Genomic DNA, 24,830 nt, shown 5'->3' with positions numbered 1-24,830 from the left:
TTGAAACTTCAAGGAAAACAAAACCTTGAAAAGAGAGAAGCAAACCAAAGGGAAACTGGAAATTCTCAAAAGCATCAATATATATATAAATTATCAAAGGAGAACAAAGCCATGTTTTATTTTTCCTCCACAAAAATCTTGTCCCCAGGCTATTCCAATGCACTACATAGGCGTGATCAATATATCTTGAGCTTGAGAACCAAAGTACTTTGGAATAAATTAGACTAGCAGGAGAAGAAACAAAGAACAAATTAACATGATTTTAAACATTGCTTAAATTTTCATGAACTTGGACCTTGAAACGTTATGATGAGCTCCCAGGAGCCTGTGCTAATATTTGGCAATAATTAAGGGTTGCACTTTCATGTTCCATCTGACATTAAAGGTTGGGAACCAGCAGTGTATTTGCTGTCTTTACGGTCATACTGCTAAATCTTTTTTTTAAAAGAAAAATGTTTATTTTCTTAATTATTAATGAAAGTCTTTAAATGGCTCTATTACATTTAGTTGTTGGCTTGTTCCTCCACCTCTTGCTGCTAATTTCCTAATGCTTGAATATTTAAAAGTGGCTTCCTCTCCTGAGTCCCACTCTCCTCCCAGCCTTACATTAGTTTAGATTATTCAGAAGGAATGGCGAGTCTAAACCCTAAAGCATCCAGCTCTTGGGGATTTCCCAATACCATGCTCTGAAGAAACTTCGGGATAAAAGAAGCAACGGGGCCACAAAACGTCAACCTTTTTAAGGGAGGCAATGCAGCCTTAAATGATAGGTCATTCATAAAATTGGCAAAAGGACTTTTTATAGATCCTGTATATAAGCAATCAAAGCTGTTAGGGGTTTGTTTGTTTTTATCATGTCCTTAGTCCAGAGGTGGGTAACATGTGGCCCTCCAAGTGTTGTTGAACTGCAATTCCCATCATCCCTCACCATAGGCTATGCTGCCTAGGGGTTATAGAAGTTGCAGCCCGAAGCATCTGGAGGGCAACCTTGCTCTCTCCTGCTTTAGTCCATCTCTAAAGCCCTATCAAAGGAGGTCAGCTCGCATCGTACATGCCAGGTAAAAGCAGCATTTTTTTTGCAGCCCCTCTCTCCCAACTATGTGACAACACTGTCAGTTTCAAGATACCCTATTTTGGGGGTAAGGGGGACAAAGCACTCTTATCTCCAAGAGCTCACTGAAATAATTTCAAAATGGACACCACACACCACACACCTTGGACCTCTGCATGTTTTTAGATGCTGGGAGGAGCAGAATTTCTTTTTATGGCAAGGATATTTATTTATTTATTTTATTAAAGCATCTGTATCCCACCCCATATCATTGAGATCTCAGATAAAATTGTACAGATAAAATCACTTGCAACAGTTTAAAACAGTAATAATTTACACAGCTAAAAATGTATTAAATCATTAACAAACTAATACCAGTACAAAAAATCAAAAGCAATAAAAACAAATAAAACTATGTGCCGCTTTCTGCAAATTTAGCACTCGTTTTGATAAAAAGTCATGTTTTAATGTGGTGCCAAAACAAAAGCAGCATCTGCGCCAATCAGGCCTCCAAGCGGAGGGCGTTTCACAACCAGCCCTTGCCTATGTCCCACCGTAGTGTATGTCTTATACACTGGTAGGACACAGATGAGGGCTCCTCCAACAGATCCCAAATCTCGGGCAGGCATATAGAGGGAGAGCCACTCCCTCAAGTATTGAAGTCCCAAATTGTTTACAGATTTAAATGTCATCGGCAGCATCTTGAATTCTGACCAGAAGCATATTGGCAGCCAGAGCAGTTCCTTAAAGATTGGTGTAATATGGTCTTTATCCAATCTAGTTGTTGCATTTTGCACTAGCTGCAACTTCCGAATTGTCTTCAAGGGCAGCCACAATAAGATATTGGCTTGACTATGAGCTCCATCACACCTACTCCCCCCCCCCTGTTTTTCGTCCGCAATTTCTAGCTCCATTTCATTAGCGTGTCAAGCTAATGGCTCCTTTCACATGGGTTTGTGGTATCGCGCTATACCGATGAAACCTTGTTTGCTCTTCCACTCCGCCACCCCCCATCCATCTCCTTCTACCTCCAGTTCATTGGTTGAAACATTGTGATGGAGATGGGCTCCTTCCCACGCACGCCCCCCCGTTTGCTCTGGTTTTGTTGTCTAGTGAAGTACTGACATGGTGCTGGAGGAGGAGAACTGCCCTGCCCTCTCATTTCGTCAGCAAGCTCTCCCTTCAAAGCACACGCTCCCAACAAGGGAAATAGTGAGAGGACAGAATTACATGGCAGTTGAAGGGTGCCTTAATTCCATTTGGGGAAAATAATCCAGACTTTCCCCGCTCTAGGAAAACATGAAAAAGGGAGGGGAAGAGGCGGGGTGTCTGCAGGACAGACACATCGTCATCTGAGTGCTGCGATGCAAAACCACAAACCAGGTATGACAAGAGTGTGATAAAATGCTGGTGAGATGGAGCCCTATAAGAATGGAGTTCATGTTCCTTATGGGTATGCATTTTTCAAATATTTGTTATCAGGGCCGGGCTTTTATTTGAATTAAAGCATTCCAAGACAGGTGTGGTGTAAAGATGGAAAATATGCTGCGTAAAAGAGAGGATGTTTTTGCACTTGTATTTGTTTTCCTTCTTTTGAACTGAACTGAGGCTAAGATTTCTCTGTCAAAGAGAAAGTCTGAGGTTTCTGACTTGCCTTGTCAGACTAAATCAGCTTCCCTCAACCTGGTGCCTTCCCAATACATTGGACTACAACTCCCAGCATACCCTAGCAGGGATTTGTAGTTCAGCCCACCTGGAGGGCATCAAGTTGGGGAAGGCTGGTCTAAATGTTGGCTAACATGTAAATGTTTACACAAATCTCTTCCTTCTTAAGGGTGTGTTTGCACATAGTGACCTGGTTTGCTAACCAATTCTTTATTTAAAACCAGCCACTTCCCAGCATGCCTTTGGCGGTCCACAGGTGTCTGCATGCTCTGAGAGGTGCTTTCCTCCTCTCGTTGGAGGTAAGAGGTTGTCAGTGGATGTGCCAAGCTCCGCCCAAGTTTTGCTGGGACTGCCTCCACCCGCGCTTCTCACCCGCCAAGTACTCCATCAGGAGCCTGTACTGAAGGGCCATTAATTGGCATTACATGCATTAAAGTAATTCTGAGGAGGTGGACAGTGAGACTGGACCTGGCAGGTTCATATGGGGGAAGCTGGCCCTTTAAATATCCCAGCTCCGCAGGCACTCTGGAATTTTAAGGTGAGAATCAGAACTTCATTTGAACCAGACTTAGATACCTTGTAAATTTGAATATGTTGATGGCCATAAGTACCAATTAACAATCTAGTTGCTGCATTCTTTTCACATTTTCGGACACTTCTCAAAGGCAGTCCAGACTCTGCCTGTTATTAGAAGTTTTATAGCTATGGCCAGGTCAGTTCTCTCACACAGATGGTGCTCCAATGTTTGATTGTAAAAGGCATCCATCAGCCATACTGGATCCAAAAATACCTCCAGACTATGAACTGAATCATTAAAGGCCAGTGCAAACAGATATAGAACATGTCAAATGCTAATTCCATGGTTGGATAAATAATTTAATTTAGGTATGCCTGTTCGCCTGTTCTAGTTTTGTTCTCTTCAGTGGCTATGATGTGACTAATTTGGTCATTATTGTTTGTTTAATTTTTGTATGGCTAATCATTCATGCCTTTGTACACTCCCCTGGTATCCGTAAATATGAAGAGATCCGTAAATATGAAGAGTGATTTAGAAATATTTAAATGAATGAACAATATCTTCAACTTCTCTTAACTGAGTTTCAGATTATTAGCAGGACTTCAAAACCGACACCCAGATTAGTTTTAAAGGAGAGAGACAGCTGGTTATCCTCTGCATATCGATGGTATCCAACTCTAAAACCCTGGATTACCTTGACCAGTGGTTATATGTAGATGATGAATATCATGGGGAATAAGATGGAACTTGATGAAACCCAGGCCGTTGCTACACCTGCCTTTTCCCCCAGGATTGCCCCTGGATCGTTCCTGTGCATCCAAATGACACATAGGGGATCCCGGGAGCAGGCAGGGACGATCCCTCCATTTTCCTGGGATAACACTTAAGTGTAGAAAGGGCCTCAGTAGCATAAAATGCCAGGGAGATGAATAACCATTTCCCAGCGCCACTTTCTGGAATCTATGTGCCAGATGGGAGCAAAATCACTGGTGCCTGGTGCCCCCAACTCTCATCAACAATACGGAAGAACTATAGTTGGTGGTATTAATGGCTCTTGAGAGATCCAGGAAAATTAACAAAGGAATTACTCTCCTGGTACAGATTGTCCACCAGGGCAGTTCCAAACCCAGGAAAGAAACTAGATTGAAATGGATCCAGAAAATCAGTTTCATCTTTTACCACTGTTGGTTATTTTGTAAGCCACAGAATCGCACGGCAAGAGAGGTCAAAGCGGCAGCTGCCATTGAAATCCAGCCGGCAGGCTAAATGGCTGAAAGCTAAATAAAATCTCAACAAACTCAGGATTTGCCTTGGATTGGTGGAGGAAATAGGAGTTAGACCGTCTTTCTATTTTGTATAAGCTGGTAAAGTGGCTACATATCTTTACAGAGTCCTGACAATAGGTTATGCATCATAGATTTTCATGGGCAGTCAGTGATGTAGGACCATTCCAGTTTATACCACAATAAATGCACAATGGCTAATTTAGTGTGTGGGATCCAGATGTCTTCCCTTAAGAAAGCATTTCTGTTTTGAAGATACACATTTTTCCAGATTTCAAACTCCAATATGTTGTTGCTGGGAAAATATAATTCTTTTCCCCTATCAGTAGCCTATCAAGATTTTTTTTCATTATCTGTCATAGATCCTATAATGTTATCTATAAATACTAAAAGAAAGAAGGGAAAAACAATTATTAGAACAAATTATCTAAAAGTTTTGAACACAGGTATATCATCTGTGTTCCCCGTAGTAACCTATGGCTGGGAGAACTGGACCATAAGGAAAGCTGAGCGAAGGAAGATAGATGCTTTTGAACTGTGGTGTTGGAGGAAAATTCTGAGAGTGCCGTGGACTGCAAGAAGATCAAACCAGTCCATACTCCAGGAAATAAAGCCAGACTGCTCACTTGAAGGAATGGTATTAAAGGCAAAACTGAAGTACTTTGGCCACATAATGAGAAGACAGGATACCCTGGAGAAGAGGCTGATGCTAGGGAAAGTGGAAGGCAAAAGGAAGAGGGGCTGACCAAGGGCAAGATGGATGGATGATATTCTGGAGGTGACAGACTTGACCTTGGGGGAGCTGGGGGTGGCAACGGCCGACAGAAAGCTCTGGCGTGGGCTGGTCCATGAAGTCACTAAGGGCGTTACTAGACGAGGCTGTAGCGCGCGTTACCTTCCGCAGTCGTGTCGAGGCTTCCAGATGACGTTCACCAGGATCCGTCGTTATCCTGCGGTGAAGCCTCTTTATCCCGTTGTTTTAAAAGTGAGTTTAAGCGCGGCTTTTCCTGCCGGCCTGCGCTAATTCGGAGTTAGGTGTGGGAGGATGTGAGGTCACTGCGGTCTGCACTGGTCAGGAAAAGGCGTGCTAAGGGGAGTGGCCAGCGGCTTCGATCAAGCCGCCTCCGCCATTTGCGCCCAGCCCGCAGCTGGGGCAGCAGAGCTGAGCGGCTTTTTTTTTTATTCCCACAGTGACAGTTTGCGCAGGAACAGAGGAACGGAAAAGTGGCTGGTGAGCTGCTGGGTGTGTGTGGGGGATGAGTGGGGAGGGCACAGAGGCGGTCATCGCCACCGACACTTCAGAGGCATGATGGGAGATGTAGGCACAGAGTGCCCATGCAGACGACTGACCTCGGGTCATATTACACCCGCCACGACCCCCATCAGGAAGTGACCGCATCAATATTGACCCTCAACACCGGCACTCGCTGGCCGCGCCCCCTGTGAGCCATCCACCAATGCCAACTGGCTCCCCTCCGCCCAGCCTGAGGGGGCTGGTATGCAGCAGCAGCAGCAGCACTTCAGCTGGCACTGCCAGTGCCACTGCCGTTGCTGCCGCCGCCGCTGGCGGCATCGCTGATGGCTGCGCAAGCGATCTACGCTGTTTGCGGTCTTTCGGACTTGCGCAAACCGTGCGGCGAGCGAAAAAACCCCCCACGGAAATCAGGCCGGTGTGTGCTCGAGGTGGCAGCAGCACAACCAACGCAAACTTCCTCCACAAATCTAAGGAAGGTGTGGATCATGAGGCGTCACGGCTTAACGGGAAAATCCGCTTTCACCGCTCCTCAACGATGGAACACCCGGTAGGTCTAGCAACGCCCTAAGAGTCGGAAGCGACTGAACGAATAAACAACAACAAATATCATCTGTTTGGGTGTATAAAACATATCAGGAAGAAAAGAGCCTTCTAATTTTATAAATACTAATTTAAGGTGCAATCCTATGCATTTTAGACAGAAAAAGTACTACCCAGGACCTTTTATCTGTCTAAGCATGTATAGGATTGAGGCCTTAATATTAAGGCTGAATCAAAATGCCCTGTTCACAGGCTGAAAAAGTGGAGGGACATCTTGGCAATTTTGTTGGGCTGTTGCAAATGGGGCAAAATTATGGGACAATTTAACTAGCCGTGGCAACTGTGCTCCCTGCTGTTGCTGGATGTCATTTTTCTTACCCACAAGCTGCCAGAGTTGAGAGCAGGGAGCGTTCGCTCGCTCTGATGTGGCTTCATAGTGATACCATGCAGCCCATAAGATCTGTGATTATGCCTGATATGTGCTTTTGTCTGAAACTACATCAGAATGAGAACCATACCTTTTGCCTTCACCCTGGCATCTTCTGGGTTGTTTTATTTTCAAAGGTACCTGACAACAGCAGGGAGCATGTTGATTGCCCCTGCTACGATCACAAAGCAGACAACAGCAGTGGGGTGGGTGGGAGATGAACACAGGATGGTTTCCATGAAATCGTCCCCTTCCATCCCCACCCCCAAGCCCTCCTTATGAGCTAAAATGGTTTGCCAATGATTGTATGGCTGAGCCAGTCTTTGAGCTTCATCCTAGGTACCTGCTTCCCTCAGATTATCACCGTAGTGCTAAGCTTTCACTGTTGTTGTTGTTTTCGCTACCGGGCGACACTGATCCTTTGCATACCAGGAAGTGAGTTTAAGGGGGGAAATGTAAAAAATCAATGGATGACCCAATTCAATTCAAATTTGGTATGCTTAAAGCTCTTCCTGATATCTATTACTGTGCCAATTTTGGTGTCTTTATCTTTAAAGCTTATGCAGATGTAAGCATTTGTTTAAAATCCTGCTCCTGTGCCACAGCAGTGGCTCGGAAGATACACTCAAAAAGTAGGGGCTAAATACAGTGAATCTCTTTGCTTTATTGCACAATTAAGGCAGGATGCATGGGAGTACTTCACAATCAAAGCAGATTATAAAGTGGAAAACTTCTGAGTCCTTTGCATGCAATTCGCAGTGATTGCACAGTATAACGCTGGTGTGATAAAGCTCTTTGTATCCCAACTAGCAGGACTATTGCAATTTGGAGTGCTGTCTGGAATATGGCTGTGGGGGGCAGGGCCAGTGCCAGACTATTTTGCGCCCTAGGCAAGGCGAGCTACTTGCACCCCCCCCCCAAATATTGCTCTTAAAGGTCTGCAGGACCCATCCATAGAATCCGAGGTGGGGAGAAGAGGGGGGAAGAGGCAGTTGAGAGGCAGAAGTTTGGAGGACGCCTTGGCAAGAGCAGCACGTATTAAGTCACGGGAAGAAGCGGGAGGCTCGGGGTGACGCAGAGCCCCTCCTCGCTTGCTTCACCCTCCCAGCCAGGGAGATGGCCTGCCCAGGGGTTGCTCGGGAACGCCAGCACGGTACCTTCTCTGCTTGTCCAGCCCCCTCCGCCCCAAAGGAGCCACGCCGCGGCAGGCACTGGATGGGCCAAAGAACCCTTAAAGGCAGGGCCGGTGCCAGACTATTTTGCGCCCTGGGCAGGTGTGCCATACTGAAGCTGCCCCTTGCCCGCTCCTGGCTTGGAAGCCAGGATGCTGGGGTTGGGGGGCGGGGCGGGGCAGTGGCTTCAGAATGGCGCACCCGGGCGCGCCGTACTGAATCCGTGCCTGCTCCTGGCTTGGAAGCCAGGATGCTGGGATTGGGGGACAGGGGGGCGGCTTCAGAATGGTGCGCCTGCTCCCCAACCCCAGTGTCCTGGCTTTGAAGCCAGGAGTGGGCGCTGGCTTCGAAGCCAGGACGCTGGGGTTGGGGACGGGGCGCTGGCTTCGAAGCCAGGATGCTGGGGTTGGGGGGGGGGGGCGGCGGCTTTGGAACAGTGTGCCTGGAAGTCTTTCTAGGAGAGCAGCTTCCGGGTGCGCTATTCAGCGCCCTCCTTTCCTTGGCCCTCTAGGCTGTCACCTGAGCTGCCTCTATGGCAGCGCCGGCCTTTCTTAAAGGGCAGTACTGTGCCTTTCTGAGGTCTGCACCCTAGGCGGCTGCCTAGTTGGCCTAATGGTGCGCCGGCCCTAGTGGGGGGGGCACCTGTGGGACAGTATGCATGTCATGTTGCACATATGCACACCATGTTGTAACCCTTACTCCGCCAGTCAGTCTGCACAGAAGAGCCTGCCCTGGAAAGAAAGTGTGAAAGCCGCTTGTCAGTTTCACCTTATAATCTCAGAAGTAAAGCTGCCTCAGGGCAAGTCTGCTCCCCATCGCTTGAATGTGGACTGGATATATAGTATTAGTACCATATCTGAACGAGGATTTGCAACACTTACCTTGTAACAGCTAAGATACAGCTGGGACATCCTTTAGCAAGTACTAGTATAGCAGTCCTATGGAAGATGTTCATGCAGTAATTTCAGTGTTCTTTGGACATAGCACAGATTTCTGGCAGCTTTGCAATTGCGGGACATCACGTAAGAATGTTATTAATTTTATTACATTTTTTATCCCACCAGTCCTCCAACAAACTAAAGGTCATCCTATTTTACCCACACAACAATCCTTTGAGGTAGGCTAGGCTGCAGACAAAGTCCTGTTCCCCCCTTCCTGCATTCAATGCACACATGAAGGGGTGTTTTTTCTCAGAAAATTTTAAATTAGGCAATTTTCTGGGGGGCAAAGTCCTATGTAAATGCTGTTAATTTACATTTTTAAAAATTCAGTTTTCATTGGAAATTTTTCTGATGACCTAAAGTAGCATTCCTTAACCTGGCGCCCACCAGATGTTTTGGACTCCAATTCCCAGCATTCTTTACTATTGCCCGAGCTGGCTGGGTCTGATAGCAGTTGATGTCAACACTTTTGAAGGGCACCAGGTTGGGGAAAGATGTTGTAGAGAGTGATCTAATTTAGCATGTTTATTTTATTTGTATTTAGTAAACAAAGCTAAAAAAGTAGCCCATGTTTTTTGCCCTTCTATGCCAGAGATGACGTTTTGAACTTCAACTCCAAGAAGCCCCTGCAAGTATGGCCAACAATCAAGAGTCCTGGGAGTTGGAGGCTTCCGAGTTTTCTGAAGTAGGAGCAGTGGAGGTGATCTCTGCCTCCCCATCTTCTAGCAAAGGTGGTTCGGAGGGGGAGGGATTGAAGTTGGAGGAGGCTCAGGATAACATATATCCTGGCCTCTCCAGTCACCTCTCAACCCACCCACTGGAACACCCCTTTTCCTCCTCCTCTCCTCCTTTACTGACCTCAGAGGGCAGTTGACACTATTCTTTCTACACCGGCTGTGAATGGGCAGGAGAGGGGAGCGGATCTCCAATTCTGACTTCCAAGGTCAGAGCGCTGTCTCCAACCTCAGAGGGGTTTTCCAAACCATCCTATGGTCTCTGGCTGGGGAATGCTGAGAGATATAGAGGTTTTTTCTGTCTAAACATGCCTAGGATTGTGCCCTTAACGTGATTTTCAATGGCATGTACGTCTCTTAAATTGTTTAAATTTAAGGTGGGGGACACACAAAGGTATTGAAAACTCTTAACAAATTAACCCAAAGCAACCCAGAGAACTGTGCATGATATGCTGACAACTACACATCTACAACTTTCTAACTGCCAAGCTTGCCTGATACTGCATTTGCAATTGGCATCTGTTCATTTTTACTAATGAACTTAAGAAATGGAGATACTTTGGTGGAAAAATAGAGCAGTGGAAAATTTCTGCCCCACATCACTGTCAGCTGGCCTTGTCCCATGACTTCTGTGTGTTGAACCAAAGGCAAGAATGGATTCTATATGTGCACAACTGTATGTGTGTATACCACTGTAGACACGTAGGAGCTGTATGTATGATCAGGAACAATGGTAAGATGTGTGCAGGTTGGAGGTAGGGCCAGCAGACACAACCCCCTCCCTTCCATACATTCAGTGAATGTACAGATAAAAGGTGAGAGCAGGGCTAGATAGTGACTAGCCAAAGAACACTCAGGTCAGATCTACACCTCATGTTATAGCAATACAATCCCACAATAGTGATGCTATACCCCTCTTGCGCATGTATACCTCATAGTGCACACCATAACATCTTTTGTGGTGTTTTGGATAATACAGAATAAAAAAGCAGGAAATGATGCCAGAAAAGCGGTATATGGAATGCCTAATGTGCCCCAACAGTTATGAGTTTGCTTTAATTCCGATCAAAAGCACTAGTGTAGATCTAGCCCCAGTAAACTTCATGGCTGGGTGGGAAACTGAGTGCAGGAGTCCCTGGTCTGACTACCCACGACATCATATCAGCTGCCAAGTTTCTTCTTCGTCCCAGATTCTAAAAAAACTACTACCCACCAAGAACAGACTGTCCAACAGAGGCTACAAAAAAATCCATATGTAACTCTGGCCCTGGATCTGTTCAGGCAACAATTTTACAAGACCTACCGGTAATAGCATCAGTCCCACCAAAGGGCCCCTTAGTTATTTCTCCTCTGTTGTGATATATGGCATCACCTGCCCACAGTGCCCTTCTGCGTTGTCCTACTAGGACTGAAAGATCAGTCTCCCTGCAAAAGAATAAATGGATGCTAATCCGGTATAAAAAAGGCAATATTAAGAAAACAGTGGGAGAGCATTGCATTCTCCCAGGTAGGATATTCTGCTGATGACCTGAAAAATCACTATTCTTTAACAATCGCAGCAATAGCAACACTTGAAAGGGATGCACTACTGTAAAACTGCTGAACTAGAATTAACCAGGAAGTTTGATTCTATTTGTTTAAATTCTCAATTGAGGCAATGGTTTCCTCTCCCACAACAAGTATTAAAATAACACAAATTTCCCAGCTTTGCTGTGTTATCACCTATTATGGGATCACTGTCCTTTACTTGAATATAGGTTTTATATAGGATTGTTACATATCTATTATACCTCTTACACTTTGTGCCATTTTGTCTCTACTGCTTACATATTTTTCTCAAGATAACAATACATGAATTTGATGAAGTGGGCTCTAGTTCCCTCATGTTTATGTCACAATAAATCTTTAAAGTGCCACAAGACTTTTGCCTAGCTGTAGAAATGAAGGGTGTCTGATTACATGCACACAAGGCATCATGGCTGTAACAATAATTATTCTCACCATTTTTGTATGATTTTAAATATAAACATTAGCAAATAGGTAACCAAGTAATTTGACCTACCCATAACCTTAATTTTGTTAGTAGATTAAAATGTATGAAAATGATTTTTAGTCTCTGTTTAATGAAACAGCAGACAACACATGTTAATATAGTGTCCTCTAGATATGGTTAGCTGTGATAAATGGTCCCAGATATTTTTTTCTCTTACCAATCATATTTTAGGCTTCTTACACAAGGAAGACAAATGGGCTCAGCAAAAGGGCATTTCCTTTGGAAGCTGCAAGCTGCAGACCACCCAGGAGCCATGCAGAAGCGATTGTATCAGGCTGGAAAGCTAGCACGAGACTTCACTCAATCTGAATGCAGATAGCTTAGAATGTGAGAAGGGAGCTGCGAATACCATTGATGTTCCTTCTGCTGAGAAATAGATGAAGTGCAATCCCAGAACAATTAAATTAATATATTTAGCATTTTAGTATGTGTTCTGCATCTCTTATTATTACATCAACAGTGCAAGCCTTTTACCCACTTGGGAATAAGCTCCATTTAACTCAATGGGACTTATTTCTAAGTAGATGTGTTTAGGATTACTCTGTAAGTCAAAAGTCCGCCTTTGCTATTATGATTATATGAGACCTGGCCACCTATAGGCATTTAACAAATACATATTTCCATAGTCTACACCAGAATTGGACAGAAGGTAGTTCTTCAGATGTTTGGGACTTCAACTCCCAGAAGCCCCTGCTGGCAGGGCCAATGGTCAGAAATGCTGGGAGTTGAAGTCCAGAATTGCTGGAGATCTACTTTCTGTCCACTCTGGTCTATACTACAAGAGCAGTTTCATACAAAGTAGTCACAAATGGCTTAAAATTGTATCCACTTAGCTGTATGCTGGACTCTTCTCCTCCTCCTTCTCTTTCTCCTCCTTCTCCTTCTCCTCCTCCTTCTCCTCCTCCTTCTTCTCTTCTTCTTGTGCTGAGCCACTAGCAGCTTTGGGAGATAATCTATGACTGATTTTTGCACATTCTTCTTATGTGGTGGTAAAGTATATTGAAAGTTTATTTAACTACTGTACTCCATGCCCCTAATGTGCTGTTACAATGCTCCAAGTGCTACCTTTTTATATACTTAAAAAAGCAACAATAAATACATTTAATTCTTCAAAATGTATTCGGTCCTTCTTCTTTTTCTGTTGCTGTTTCTGCTAGCCCAAAAGGCATATAGTGTTACTCTTTCAATGAACCAACATCCAGTTGCTACAGCATAAAACTGTGAATTTCTCAGAGGTGTTCTTCCAGAATGTTGAAAGCTTTCATGCCTTCTTTGTGTCTATATTTGGGGGGTTGGGTAGGGATTTGACAGCTACTACTTCACAAGCTAGCAATGATATCCCTAGCTGGTTACCACACAATTCAAGGATATATATGCATGTTGTTCTAGATAGATTTTATTTATATAATTTATTTATTTATTTATTTATTTGTTTGTTTATAGATGTATATACCTCTTACCATATTTAAAAATATCTTTAAGCAGAGAAAATGAAGGCAATGTTTTAACTCAGTTTTATTCCAAAGGCGCCAGTTATCCCCAAGTTTCTAAGTGCCTGGTGAGAATTGTACAGGTTAGGAGGTAATAAATGCAGGAATTAGTAGGACAGAAGGGAGAACACTTTTGATTCTAAAATATGCTAAGACATTTACAGCACCTGGCGTGGCTGAGATCTAAAATGGTGTTATCTCCTTGCAGGTTCAGAAAACTGTCTTGAACAGAAGCTGAAGACACCCCGTCGGAGATGTCAGCAGCCCAAAGTGCTGAATAGCCCTGAGGACAACATGTATTATAACCAGTTAAATGTGAGTTCAAAGTGGCAATAAAGCTGTTTTACTGGCTTTGTTTCCAGTTAATAATTTTGTTATTAATACCTGTTCCAACCCCTGCAGCCCCACCCCCCCCGCCCCACGGCCCCCCCTCCCCTGCGACGTTCTTCAGCTCTCGTCTTGAACATGTGCTTATGCTCTTTATCTGTTGCTTTCATGTCAGGATGTCTGCCTTCACGGTGAATAATTGATGTGGTTTATCAAAGACGAGCAAGATGCATGCTTCATCAGGCTCGCTTGAGCCCTTTGATCAAAAAAATTATGCTGTGACTTCTGATATTATCAGCATCTGCTTGCATTCAACACAAAATCACTTTGAATTAAAAATTAACGACTTGCTGCTTTGCTTTGACTGTGTGTTCTTGGCCCTCTCCACAGGGAACTCTAGAATATCAAGGGAGCAAGAGGAAGCCAAGAAAACTTGGGTAAATATCTATCTTCTTAGTTCTAAGCAACTGTAAACAGAAGACATCCTTTGTGATATTACAGAAAACGCACAAACTTTCTAGAGATTTCTCAAAATAAACAGCAATCCCATCTCTATACAGCAACTTTGGGCATTTTGCTGCAGAAGCAAATGGAAAAGTTGCATCTAATGTGGTCTGTATAAACATTGGAATGGTTTTCAAGGGTGGGGGAAGATTCTTCTCGACAGAATTTAGACAAAGTGTTCATTTTTCTCTGTTAGTTTTCAATGGATTTGAGAAGTCATGGACTGTGAGTCTTGTAGAAGTAGACACCTGCAAGCTGAGAGCATGGGAACCACCTATGGGACAGATGTCCTCTTGGTCCACAGCATGGACCAGCTGAAGGGAGAAAAGTAATGTCTTCTTAGAAAGAGGCAGTCCTTGTGCTTTCATTCTTGGCTCTTGGTTATAAGCTGCTTTGAATATGACCTTTCCCCCCACCCCTTTTCTTTCTTTCTTTCTTTCTTTCTTTCTTTCTTTCTTTCTTTCTTTCTTTCTTTCTTTCTTTCTTTTTTAACACAGATACAATTTCCTTGAAGGGAAAATAGTATGCATTGTCCCTTATGAAGTGTCAACTGTTTATTATCCAGCAAATCTCCAGATCCTAGGCTAGAAAGAGTGCTAAAACATCATGATTATAATTATGATGATATGATTTAACCTGAGTCCTCAAAAGCCACCCCAAATAAACTGATCTCATAACACTTCTGAAATATGGCAACTCATTCATCAAGAGCCCATTTGCCAGATGCCCTTGCTCCTCATACTCTTTCTCGTTGTTGTTCCTACTTGGTTGCTTGACAGGCAGAGAGCCAATGAGCAAGCAGGCAGTGGCATCTGCTGCTGCTACTTATTACTACCACAACTGATGTCTGGTCCAAAGTGAAAGGCAGGTTGCAATGGTGAAGAGGAGCAACAACTCCAGAGGGCTCTCATCAGTGGGCCCCTGCTTGGCGTGTGGGCTCTCTGCAGGTGCCTACACTTGACCCAGGCCTGGCATAGTGTGGGGTCAGAATGGGGATTCCCTGAACTAAACATGAGGCCTGTGGATTCTTGGTGGCCCAGCTGACAGTACTGATCATCTGTCATCTGCAAACTGAAGTCTAGAAATGCCATAAACCAAATACAACCCAACTATACCCAGTTATTATAGGATGACCGTGCAGAAGAGCCTGGAACAATGAGAAGTATTAGGCTCTCAAGATCATTGCAGGCAAGCTGGATTCTTCTTCACTAGTCTTGGTTTTGTTCCACCGTTCATACGGAAGCACTTCTTTGTAACCATTAAACACGGACATCTAAAAATGTGAAGCCCCATTCAGGGTGGTTTGTGTTTTCTTTTCCCCTTAGGCAAATAAAAGTGCTTGATTGGGAGGATGAGTATTACAAATCATTATCAGCTGTAGATTCCATCACAGAGGAAGACAACACATTCCAAGCCCTTCCTTCCTCCAGAGGGGTGTCCTTTTAGAGCTGAACTTTTACCACTTAACTCCTTTGGTGCAATGCTGGTAAGAGACCTAAAATATGTTTCTCATTTCTGGTTTATGTACGTGTGTGTGTGTGTGTCTAAAATGTGCACATATGTGCATATTAGGGACAGATAGAGCAAATGCTGGTGTCTGCCATACAGTTTGTGACAAAACAGCTAAATCTATGTCTAATTTTTGGCAACGTCAGTCACAAAACAGACTTCTTTCTATAGCAGATCATCATCCTAACCTGGGATAGGCAAGCTGATGCCCCCCAGATATTTTGGACTACAATTCCAGAATCCCTGACCATTGGCCATCCTGGCTGGGACTGATAGGAGTTGTAGTCCAAAACATCTGGAGGGCACCAGGTTGCTTGATATAGGGCGGGATAAAATGTTTTAAATAAATAAATAAATAAATAAATACCCTTTCCTGACTGTTCTGGTATAACGCAGGTTCTGGTGGCTCTCACAAGTTATTAGAACATCTTTTGCTTTGTAATAAAAATATATGATACAGCATTGGGGAACGTAGCATTATGAGGACTCTGAAAACTTGAGTTGCTTTATAAAACTAGGAAGAATTAGCTCAGTGGTGATGGTGAAAGTATAATAACCATTTAAAATGCTGAATGTGTCATTTTTTACTTTATCTGGAAAAAGAGCATTCTGTGATAGAACATGTGGCTCTTATTTCCCCAGAGGAGGAAAAAAAAACATCAAAAGCTTAAATGGTAAAATAGTTAATAGCATATTACTAAATCACTTAACTTAGCATTTTATAATGTCCTTCTGACTGAAGTTGGAAATAATAAGACCAAGGCCAATACGTTGAATAACAACTTCTATGGTTGGTTATATATCATTCTCATTAAGAAGCCCCGTGCTGGATCAGAACAAAAGGCCGGTCTCATCCAGCATTTGTTTCCCAAAGTGGCAAACCAGATGCCCCTTGGAGAACTCACAGATTGGACATGGGGACAAAAGCATAATCTCACTGTCATTTTAAAGCAACTGGTGTTCAGAGGTACACTGCCTCTCATCCTAAGGGTAGCATATAGCCATCATGGTTGCTGTAGCCATTGATAGACCTGTCCCCCATGAATTTGTGCAGTCCTTTTCCAAAGCTGTCTAGATTGGAGGCCATCACTACATCTTTTATTATTTGTTTGTTTGGTTATTAAAAGTGTTCCTATATCACCTTTTTAACAACAACCTTGTGTTGGAGAATTCCACAGTTTAACTATGCCTTGTGTGAAGCAGTTCTTCCTTTTGTCTGCCCTAAATCTTTTACTATTTAGTTTCTTTGGATGACCCTGTGTTCTAGAATTATCCACTCTCTCCACACCAAGCATAATTTTATGTACCTCTTATCATGTCCCCCCTTACAGAACGTATATATACTCAGTGAAATCAGTGTTTCCCAACTGTTGTATCACCAGATGATATTGCACCACAGCTCCCATCATCCCAGACCTTTTGCCATGTTGGCTGGTGTTGATGGGAGTTGTAGTCCAACAACATCTATAGACCCAAGCTTGGGAACCACCAAGTTAGATCAACCTATGAAAATCATAACTGACACCATGAAACCTACAGATTTTGAATGGTTACCAATTCCTTCCACTGTTCAACCATCTAATATTTAGAATGAACTAGTTTAGCCTTCCTACGCTACTTCCCCTCTCCCACACTGAATGCAACTGACACAAGGCTCCTTATAGTCATGCAAAGTGGTCCAACAGGGACTCGATTAAATCTTCTGCTGGCTTCCTGAGACTGCAAAAACAAGAGAGGAGGTCTAAAGCACCAGGCAGTTTACAACAGTGGTCTTCAACCGGTGGGTCGCTACCCAAAAGTGGGTCATGAGATCAATTCAGATGGGTCGCGGGAAAGCTGTTGCCACTGTGTTGGGCAATTGTGAAAGTGGGTCCTATGTTGCAGGTTGGGAGTCCAAGGTGGGTCTCTGGTCTGGACCAGTTGAAGACCACTGGTTTAAAGTACCTGATTGATGGGCTGCATTTGCTTTAGAGGGTCACAGGTCGTGAAGGCCTGGGCTAGTAATTCTGGCTGAAATCCTAAACACACTGACAAGGGAGCAAGCCCCATTGAATACAACTGGACTTACTTCTGAGTATTCATGCTTAGGTTTGCACTGCCTGGTCTAGTTCACAGATGGAGAATGTGCAGCCCTCGGCTGTTGTTGAACTGTAACTCCCACCATCCTTCACAATTAGCTATGCTGGCTAGGGTTGATGGAAACTGCAGTCCAACAGCGACTGGAGGGCCACATGTTCCCCACTCCTGTTCTAGTTTTACAGCGCAATCCTATACATGTTTACTCAGAAGTAATCCTTGCTAAATTATTCCCAGGCAAATAAATGTATATAGGATTGCAGCCGAACTGTACAACTTACAGACATGTAGATTGCCATGTGCTTCTGATTCTTTGGCATTTTGTACACTGTCAGGTATTTTATGTGCAATAATAATAATAATAATAATAATAATAATAATAATAATAATAATCACAGCAGCAACAACAACAAGAGCAACAACAACAACAGACATTATTACTGTGGTGGTGATGGTAAGTTCTGAGAGCACAGCTTTCCAGGGGGCTGTCTTGACGTCGTCTTTGCCATGGGGTGGCCTGAATTGGAGCTGCGTCACTTATATGATGCAGCCGCCAATTCGGAGCCACCCTGGGGCAGAGAAGCAAAGATTTATGGTTGAAAAGTTGGGGATTTACCCTGACTTTTCCAGCCAGAGCGAGGCCTGCCCATCAATTCCACCAGTCTGCCCTCATTGAGGAGCCATGCTAGGCTAGGGGCTTTCTTGGGCGGAAGGCGACTTCCTATTGGTTGCCCTCCGCCTGTGCCTTTTCTTCACCTCTTAGAAAAGGCTGGCCCTTTGCACAAGATCTCCTCCACCTCCTCCTCCTCCTCCTCCTGTAGAGACAGCTGCACTAGGTGGGTCTTTCCTTCCCTGGCCTCGCTTTCGGGGGATGTTCCCTCAACCTGTTCCCGGATTCACATTAATATAAAAATAGGCTTTCTGGCACTGGGCTGACCTGGGCAGATGACATGGGGTGTGCCTGGCACCAGAAACCCCGTGCTTTTGCTGTGGCATCAGGATTAGCGGCCACTGTGCAGCAGTGAAAGCGCGGGGCTTTGGCTCATCGTGGTGGCAACCTGCCTCTGTATAGGCAGCCCCCAGGTGAGGTGTGACAGCATAAGTTTTCATGCAAGCAGTGTTAAAGTTTATCTCAAAGGAAACAGTTTGCCCCCAAAGAATGGAGGCAGCACTGGATATTTGGATAAAAGTAGCACTCTTGCATGTCTTAAAGGCCCTTCCTGCTCTCAGGACTCAGGATAGCACCAGAGGAAGCTGTCTAACAGTCTGATTCTAACCGTGTTTCCTCAGAAGAATGTTTCACTGAGTCCTTGGATGGCATACTTAAGATGGCAGTCTAAGATCATTTCATGCATGTATGTAAATCAGAGTGCAATCCTATACATGTTTACACAGGAAAAAGTCTTACAACTCCCAGCATTCCCAAGCAGCCATGGTGGGAGTTCTAGGACTTTTTTCTGTCTAAACAAGCATAGGATTGCGGCCTACTTGATTACTCAGTATTTGATGACTCACCACTAAGTGTGTGTGACCTGACTCTGTAGAACATCCTCTGTCTGAGGGAATGTCAGGGATATGAACAATCTTTCTGTAGTGTTTGATCTATGTTGGCTTATTCACACATGCTAGCCACTTCTTCATGGTTCCCTCCAGATATTTTGGACTACAGATTCCTGAGCAATGGTCATGCTAGCTAGGGCTGATGGGAGTTGTAGTCCAAAACATATGGAAGACACCCGGTTGGAGATAGCTTGTAAATCCTCTAGCACACTTACGTGCAGGTATGACATAGGCCTTAGAGAAGCAGTAACTAAGCTATGTGCCTGCCATAGCAGGGAAGAAAGTGCCATCTGGGTTTCAGAAATATTACTTATGCTACAAAACAAGGAAGAGGTACATATATTTTTAAATCTCTTCTGGTAGGATAATTGCAAAGTCTTCTGCTTGGGCTCTGGCGTTCTCCAGATGGCCACCCTCCCTTTCCCCCAATGACCAACCATTTCCCAGCTCTTGTGTCATTCTGCCCTTCCATTCCAAATGGTCGAAATGCCTCTCCTAAAGCTTAGTTACTGTCAGTAATAGCTTTGTGCTAAAGTATGCTGGGGCTTTGATTTGTTTTTAAAATGCTTTACCTTTGCCCTCACCACCACCATCATCACTGGAACTCCTGAGAGCTTCTCTTAAATGAAATTTGGCCCTCTGGCTGAAAGAGGTCCTTCACCTCTAGCCTATGCCAAACCAATCTGGGGTGAGTTTTAAAACTATTTCTCATGTTTTTATCTGTTCTAATAATATACGTGAAAGTTTTAAAGCTACCGTTACATGCCTTGCATTTTGGGGTTAGGGTGGGTCTCAGTGCTGGGCCTTCAGCAGCCACAGGGTCAGAGCCAAGAGTCTGACACAGCAGATCCTGTTGTATCCCAGGCAAAGTCCCATCTTGACCTAAAAAGCATTTGTACTCTTCTGGTTCAGGGGACCTCTTAGAGCTCCATAGAATCATGGAATAGCAGAGTTGGAAGGGGCCTACAAGGCCATTGAGTCCAACCCCTGCTCAATGCAGGAATCCACCCTAAAGCTTCCCTGACAGATGGTTGTCCAGCTGCCTCTTGAAGGCCTCTAGACGAGTGTTTTATTCCAGGCTTGTTACTGGGCACTCATGGATTTTTGCAGGTCCTTCTCACGACCATGCGCCTCCTGCCCCTTGTAGCCTCCTTCACATGACAAAAAAATCACCCGAATAAGTCTGACTTGTTTTTTGAGACGGAACTTGCTGCTATCTTGCTGCTATTTTGTGAACTGCCCAGAGAGCTTCGGCTATTGGGCGGTATAAAAATGTAATAAATAAATAAATAAATAAATATCTCCTGCTGTGTGTAGGAGGAGCAGCAGGATCAAAACGGCCCACGGAATGGGCCAGGTGCACATTGTTGACTTCCTCTTTCAAAAGAGGAAGTAATAAGGGATGAATACACCGGTGGAGAAGCGCTGGTAAGGAAACACGATTGTCCCCTGTGTGATGACGCTCTTAGTGACAGCAAAGGCAAGGTGTGGTCTGGGCCTCCAGATGCGAATGCTTTGTGCTTGGAGGGCGGCTACTAGTGCCCAGTGTGAACTAATGATGTAATGGACCTGTGCCCCGGGGGAATTGATGAACTCACTTTCTACCTGAGCTGTAGGTACGCATGTGAAATCCACCATTACAATTGGGCATAGAGGGTTTTCTGATCAAATTAGGGGGTCTTTTCAAGTCTACTTGGCTGGGAAAACAGACAGAATTTTCCTGAAAGCCACACTTGGGGAAGTGTGTGTGTGTGTGTGTGTTTTGAGGGGGGGAGGACTTAATTTGAGTTTTAGGAAGGAAGTCATTTCGTAGTGGTGGTTAAATTGCTGGGAAAGAGTGAGCGAGAGGCAGCCTCGTGGGCTCAGAGATACTCTGATCCTGCAGTTGAGGCTGGTGCTGCTGATGCAGGCTGCCAGTTCCTTATCCTTCCTTTTCAGCCTCTCCTTTTGTAAATAAGTGGATTTTTTGCAAAGACCCTGTAAACATCACCCTGATCTTCCACTGCTCAGGAAAGTAGCAGAGAAATATTGTAAATGTAAGTACGACTCAGGAAGGGAATCTCTCCAAGCGCCCGGTTGATACGGTTTAGCAGAAATGTTAGAGCTGTGCTGTTGACAGCCACTGAGTAGGATGCAGGGGACTGAGCCAAGAGTAGGAGCTGTGGGATCAAGGCAGAAGGTCAAACTCAAAGAACAAGCCAAGAGTGGGAACAAGCCAGGAAACCCTATCGCTGCTCAGATGAAGGACCTCGCGTGAAAAATCTTTACATCCTTTCCTGTGGAGAAGAGCCAATGGGCAGCCTGGGTGAGTGAGTCACTTCAATGCTCAGGAAATGTTTACTGCCCAGGGAGATGCTCCATTCAAGCCTTCCACAAACTGGTGCCCTCCAGATATGTTGGGCTACAACACCTATCATCCCCCTGACAGTGTGCCCATTGGCCATGCTGCTGGGGGTGATGGGGGCTGTAGCCCAACACATCTAGAGGGTGCCAGGTTGGAGAAGGCTCACCACATGGAGCAGCTATAGATAGAACCAAGGCCTCCTGGTCCTGTCCTTAACAACTCCTGACAGTCCAGAATTGTCAGTGTGGTGTAGTGCCTAGTGTGTTGGACTGGGAGTCGGGAGATCTGGGTTCTAGTCCCCACTCAGCCATGAAGGCTCACTGGGTGACTTTGGGCCAGTCACAGACGCTCAGCCCAACCCATCTCACAGCCTTGTTGTTGTGAGGATAAAATGGAGAGGAGGAGGTGTATGCCACCCTGGGTTCCTTGGAGGAAAAAAGGTGGGATATAAATATAATAAATAAATAACAACAAGGGAGGTGCCCTTAGGTCATGTGGGGAATGCCGCTCATGGTGGCACAATTGTGGGCCTCTTCTATTGTGTAGGGATCCCACATGGGTTTAGCTCAGGCCACGTGTAACTTACAAAACCACACGCACTGACAAAAGCTGCTTTTGCCCTCTGTTTGGGAACAGTGTTAAGTATCAGGGTCCCTGAATGGTGCAAAGATGGTCTCTGAAAACAGTTCTGGGACAGGTTTAAAAATAAAGAGCTGGAAGCTGTCACAGTTCAAGTTCCCTCTCAGAATCATTGTTACTTTATATTACATTCTATGAGGGAACTGTGAATATTTCTCTCAAGCATAGAAAGGTGATAGCCTAAATGAAATTCTTCTGTGAGCCTTAATAGATTGTTGCTATAGCTGGTAAATGGAGCATTATATTAAAATATTTCCTTGCACCACCATTTTCAGTTAGAACTATTAGGGACATCTCTAATATTGAATGTTGGGTTGAATTCAATGGTAGCTTTGCACTATTAGAAAGTGCATTTGCTTGTGCAAGGAAATGTGTCTGATTTTCTCCCATCCATCCTTCCCACTGCAGCCCCTCATGGCCATTGAAAAAGTTGCTCCTGGCCTTATATAATAGTATGGTGTATGGCGCAGTGGACTACAATAGGTAGTGAAGGAACTGGCCAAAACTGGAGCCTTGTCTTGCATGCAGGCAGGCGCACTTTCCTCTAGTTCAAAGCCACCATTGATATAACACGATATATACAGAGGGTTGTTGTTTCCTAAAGTCGTGCATTCAGTCATCTTTTTCATATCTCAAAAGATCATAAACATATGCTTTATAAACAGTGGGGTAGTGGACCCAGAGCTCTTGGGGTCATGGCCCCGGTATTTTTTATTAGCTGGAAAGCCTGAGTGCTAGCCCCCTTAGGCTTCCCTATTCCTCCCCCCCCCAGTTTTGCTGCAATCATCACAGGGGGGGGGGGATTTTCCCAACGACAACATGTCATTGCGATCTATCCCTGCTGTAATGCAAAGTATTTTGGGGTGATTTGGTCTTGAATGGGTAATTAGGACTCATTAGCTTTACCAAAGAGCTGCAAAAGACACATATAAGATACAGAGGGCCTGTTCAGAGGACACACTGAGCCATGGCTAGGCTGCTAGCCCTTTTGAAGCAAATGGTTAGTGAGCATATTTAAACCATGTTTATGGAGCCACCATGGTTAGGAATGATTCACACGACACCCTAAGCCATAAGCCAAACGCTTAACCACCATGGCTTAGTGTGTCATTTGAACAGGGTCACAGAGAGAGAAAGAGATCCCCACAGATGCCTGCATTTTTGGACTCCCCTTGGGGGCCTGGCTACTGGGAATGTCACGATGAGTGCCTGCACTTCCAAATGTACCACTACACCACTGCTTATAAGAAGTCAGACTATTAGCCTGTCAAGCCCAGTGCTGAGCAGTATTGGTTCCTCAGGGAGGTCTTTCTCAATCCTCCTGCCTCAGCAACTTTAACAGGATGAGAGGGGTGGAAAACTGGCTGGGATGACTCCCAGTGTTGTTCCACCTAAGGATGATTGTGGCATTCTGGAAACTGGGGTGGGAAGAGGGGGAATGCCCAGGACCAGCAATGATCCCAAGCCATAGAGGCTGCTATATAAACAGCGTGGGAGAAACAGACAAGAGAGACGCAGGGAAAAGCAAGAGCTGAAAGTCCAAACTGTGGAGACTGAAGAGGACTAAGGGAAACTTTGTTTTCCATGGGATTGGTCAAGGTTACAGTGCTAAGAGATAGATGTATCAAACTGGGTGGGGGGGAGGCCTAGTAAAAGCTTTGGCCTCTGTGATGAGTTAGCCCTCCAAGGTCAAGGCTCAGAGATACTGCACTTGTCTCCAAGATTGCGGAGATACTAAATTTGCTCCAAATGGGTCATATCAGTCCCTTACATATCAGTAAGGGAGATTTTCACATGGGAGATGCCAGGGACTTAATCGGAGATCTTCTGCATGCAAAGCATGGTTTGTAACATTTCTAACCACTCCTATATCTTAGCATATTGCTAAGGTAAAGGAATCTGATGGACACAGAAAAGCTATACCATGAGCCTATTGGCTAGAGGCAGTCAAAAGTCGACTGGAAGAAAAGCCTCTTTTCCTAAAAGCGAAACTTTCTTAAACAGACTCCTTTATGAGAGCTCTCTTTAATACAGAAATGTATCGATCTCATGTGTTTGAAACATTTGCAATTAGTTTTTCTTAATGAGTGCAAGCAAGACACACTGCTCATATCCTCAGAGCTACTGCATGAGAAGCACCACTTTGGTTACAGTGAAGTTAATCCCCAAGACTTGGTACAGGAAACTCGCCCTTATTAAAGTAACATTAAGTGCTGCTTTTTATTGATCTGATCTTCTGGCTTAATGATTAGAACTTACTGATGTTTTAATAATAACCTTACAAGCTTTCTCTCATTTAGCCAAAGATGCCAGTGGAAACTAACTTAGCCCAAACATTTTGCAGAGGCCTTTCCAGGCTAGAAGGAACAGTAAAGATTCAGTTGGGCTGCATGTTAATGAAGGGGGGGAGAGAGAGAAGATCCCACCCTACCAGATGAAAGAGAGCCTTGAGTGTGAACATCAAAGAATTGTTAATGACAAGAAATACTATTAAGGGTTAGCATCCCTTTTGTTTCAAGCTACCCACTCTCTCGCTCGCTCTCACACACACACCTGCAGCACATGGCAGACCCCCTCCCCTCTTTGTTGGTCCATCTGAATTACTCCTATTAACATTTATAGAAAAGTCCTTGGCAAAAAGGACTGATATTGCTCCTGGCCTTCTCTGGGTCCCTTTAAAAGGAAAGTCAGATATGAGTTCTCTGTGGGTTTCCTTTATGATACAGTATCTGCTGCAATAGGG

At 44.5% G+C, this 24,830-nt stretch overlaps 1 protein-coding gene across 1 annotated transcript in view; it reads left to right on the top strand.

Annotated features, from left to right (window-relative positions):
* Positions 1–24,830, top strand: part of MYO3B (myosin IIIB) — a 264,396-nt gene that overhangs the window by 229,113 nt on the left and 10,453 nt on the right. The window contains exons 32-34 of the mRNA XM_063116401.1: positions 13,337–13,443; positions 13,846–13,892; positions 15,285–15,445. Coding sequence (XP_062972471.1) covers positions 13,337–13,443; positions 13,846–13,892; positions 15,285–15,405 — 275 coding nt within the window. The 3' untranslated portion in view covers positions 15,406–15,445. The remainder of the gene's footprint in view (positions 1–13,336; positions 13,444–13,845; positions 13,893–15,284; positions 15,446–24,830) is intronic.

This window comes from Elgaria multicarinata, chromosome 2, assembly GCF_023053635.1.
Source record: "Elgaria multicarinata webbii isolate HBS135686 ecotype San Diego chromosome 2, rElgMul1.1.pri, whole genome shotgun sequence".
Taxonomy (NCBI): Eukaryota; Metazoa; Chordata; class Lepidosauria; order Squamata; family Anguidae; genus Elgaria; species Elgaria multicarinata.
This window is presented reverse-complemented; position numbering and strand designations above follow the sequence as displayed.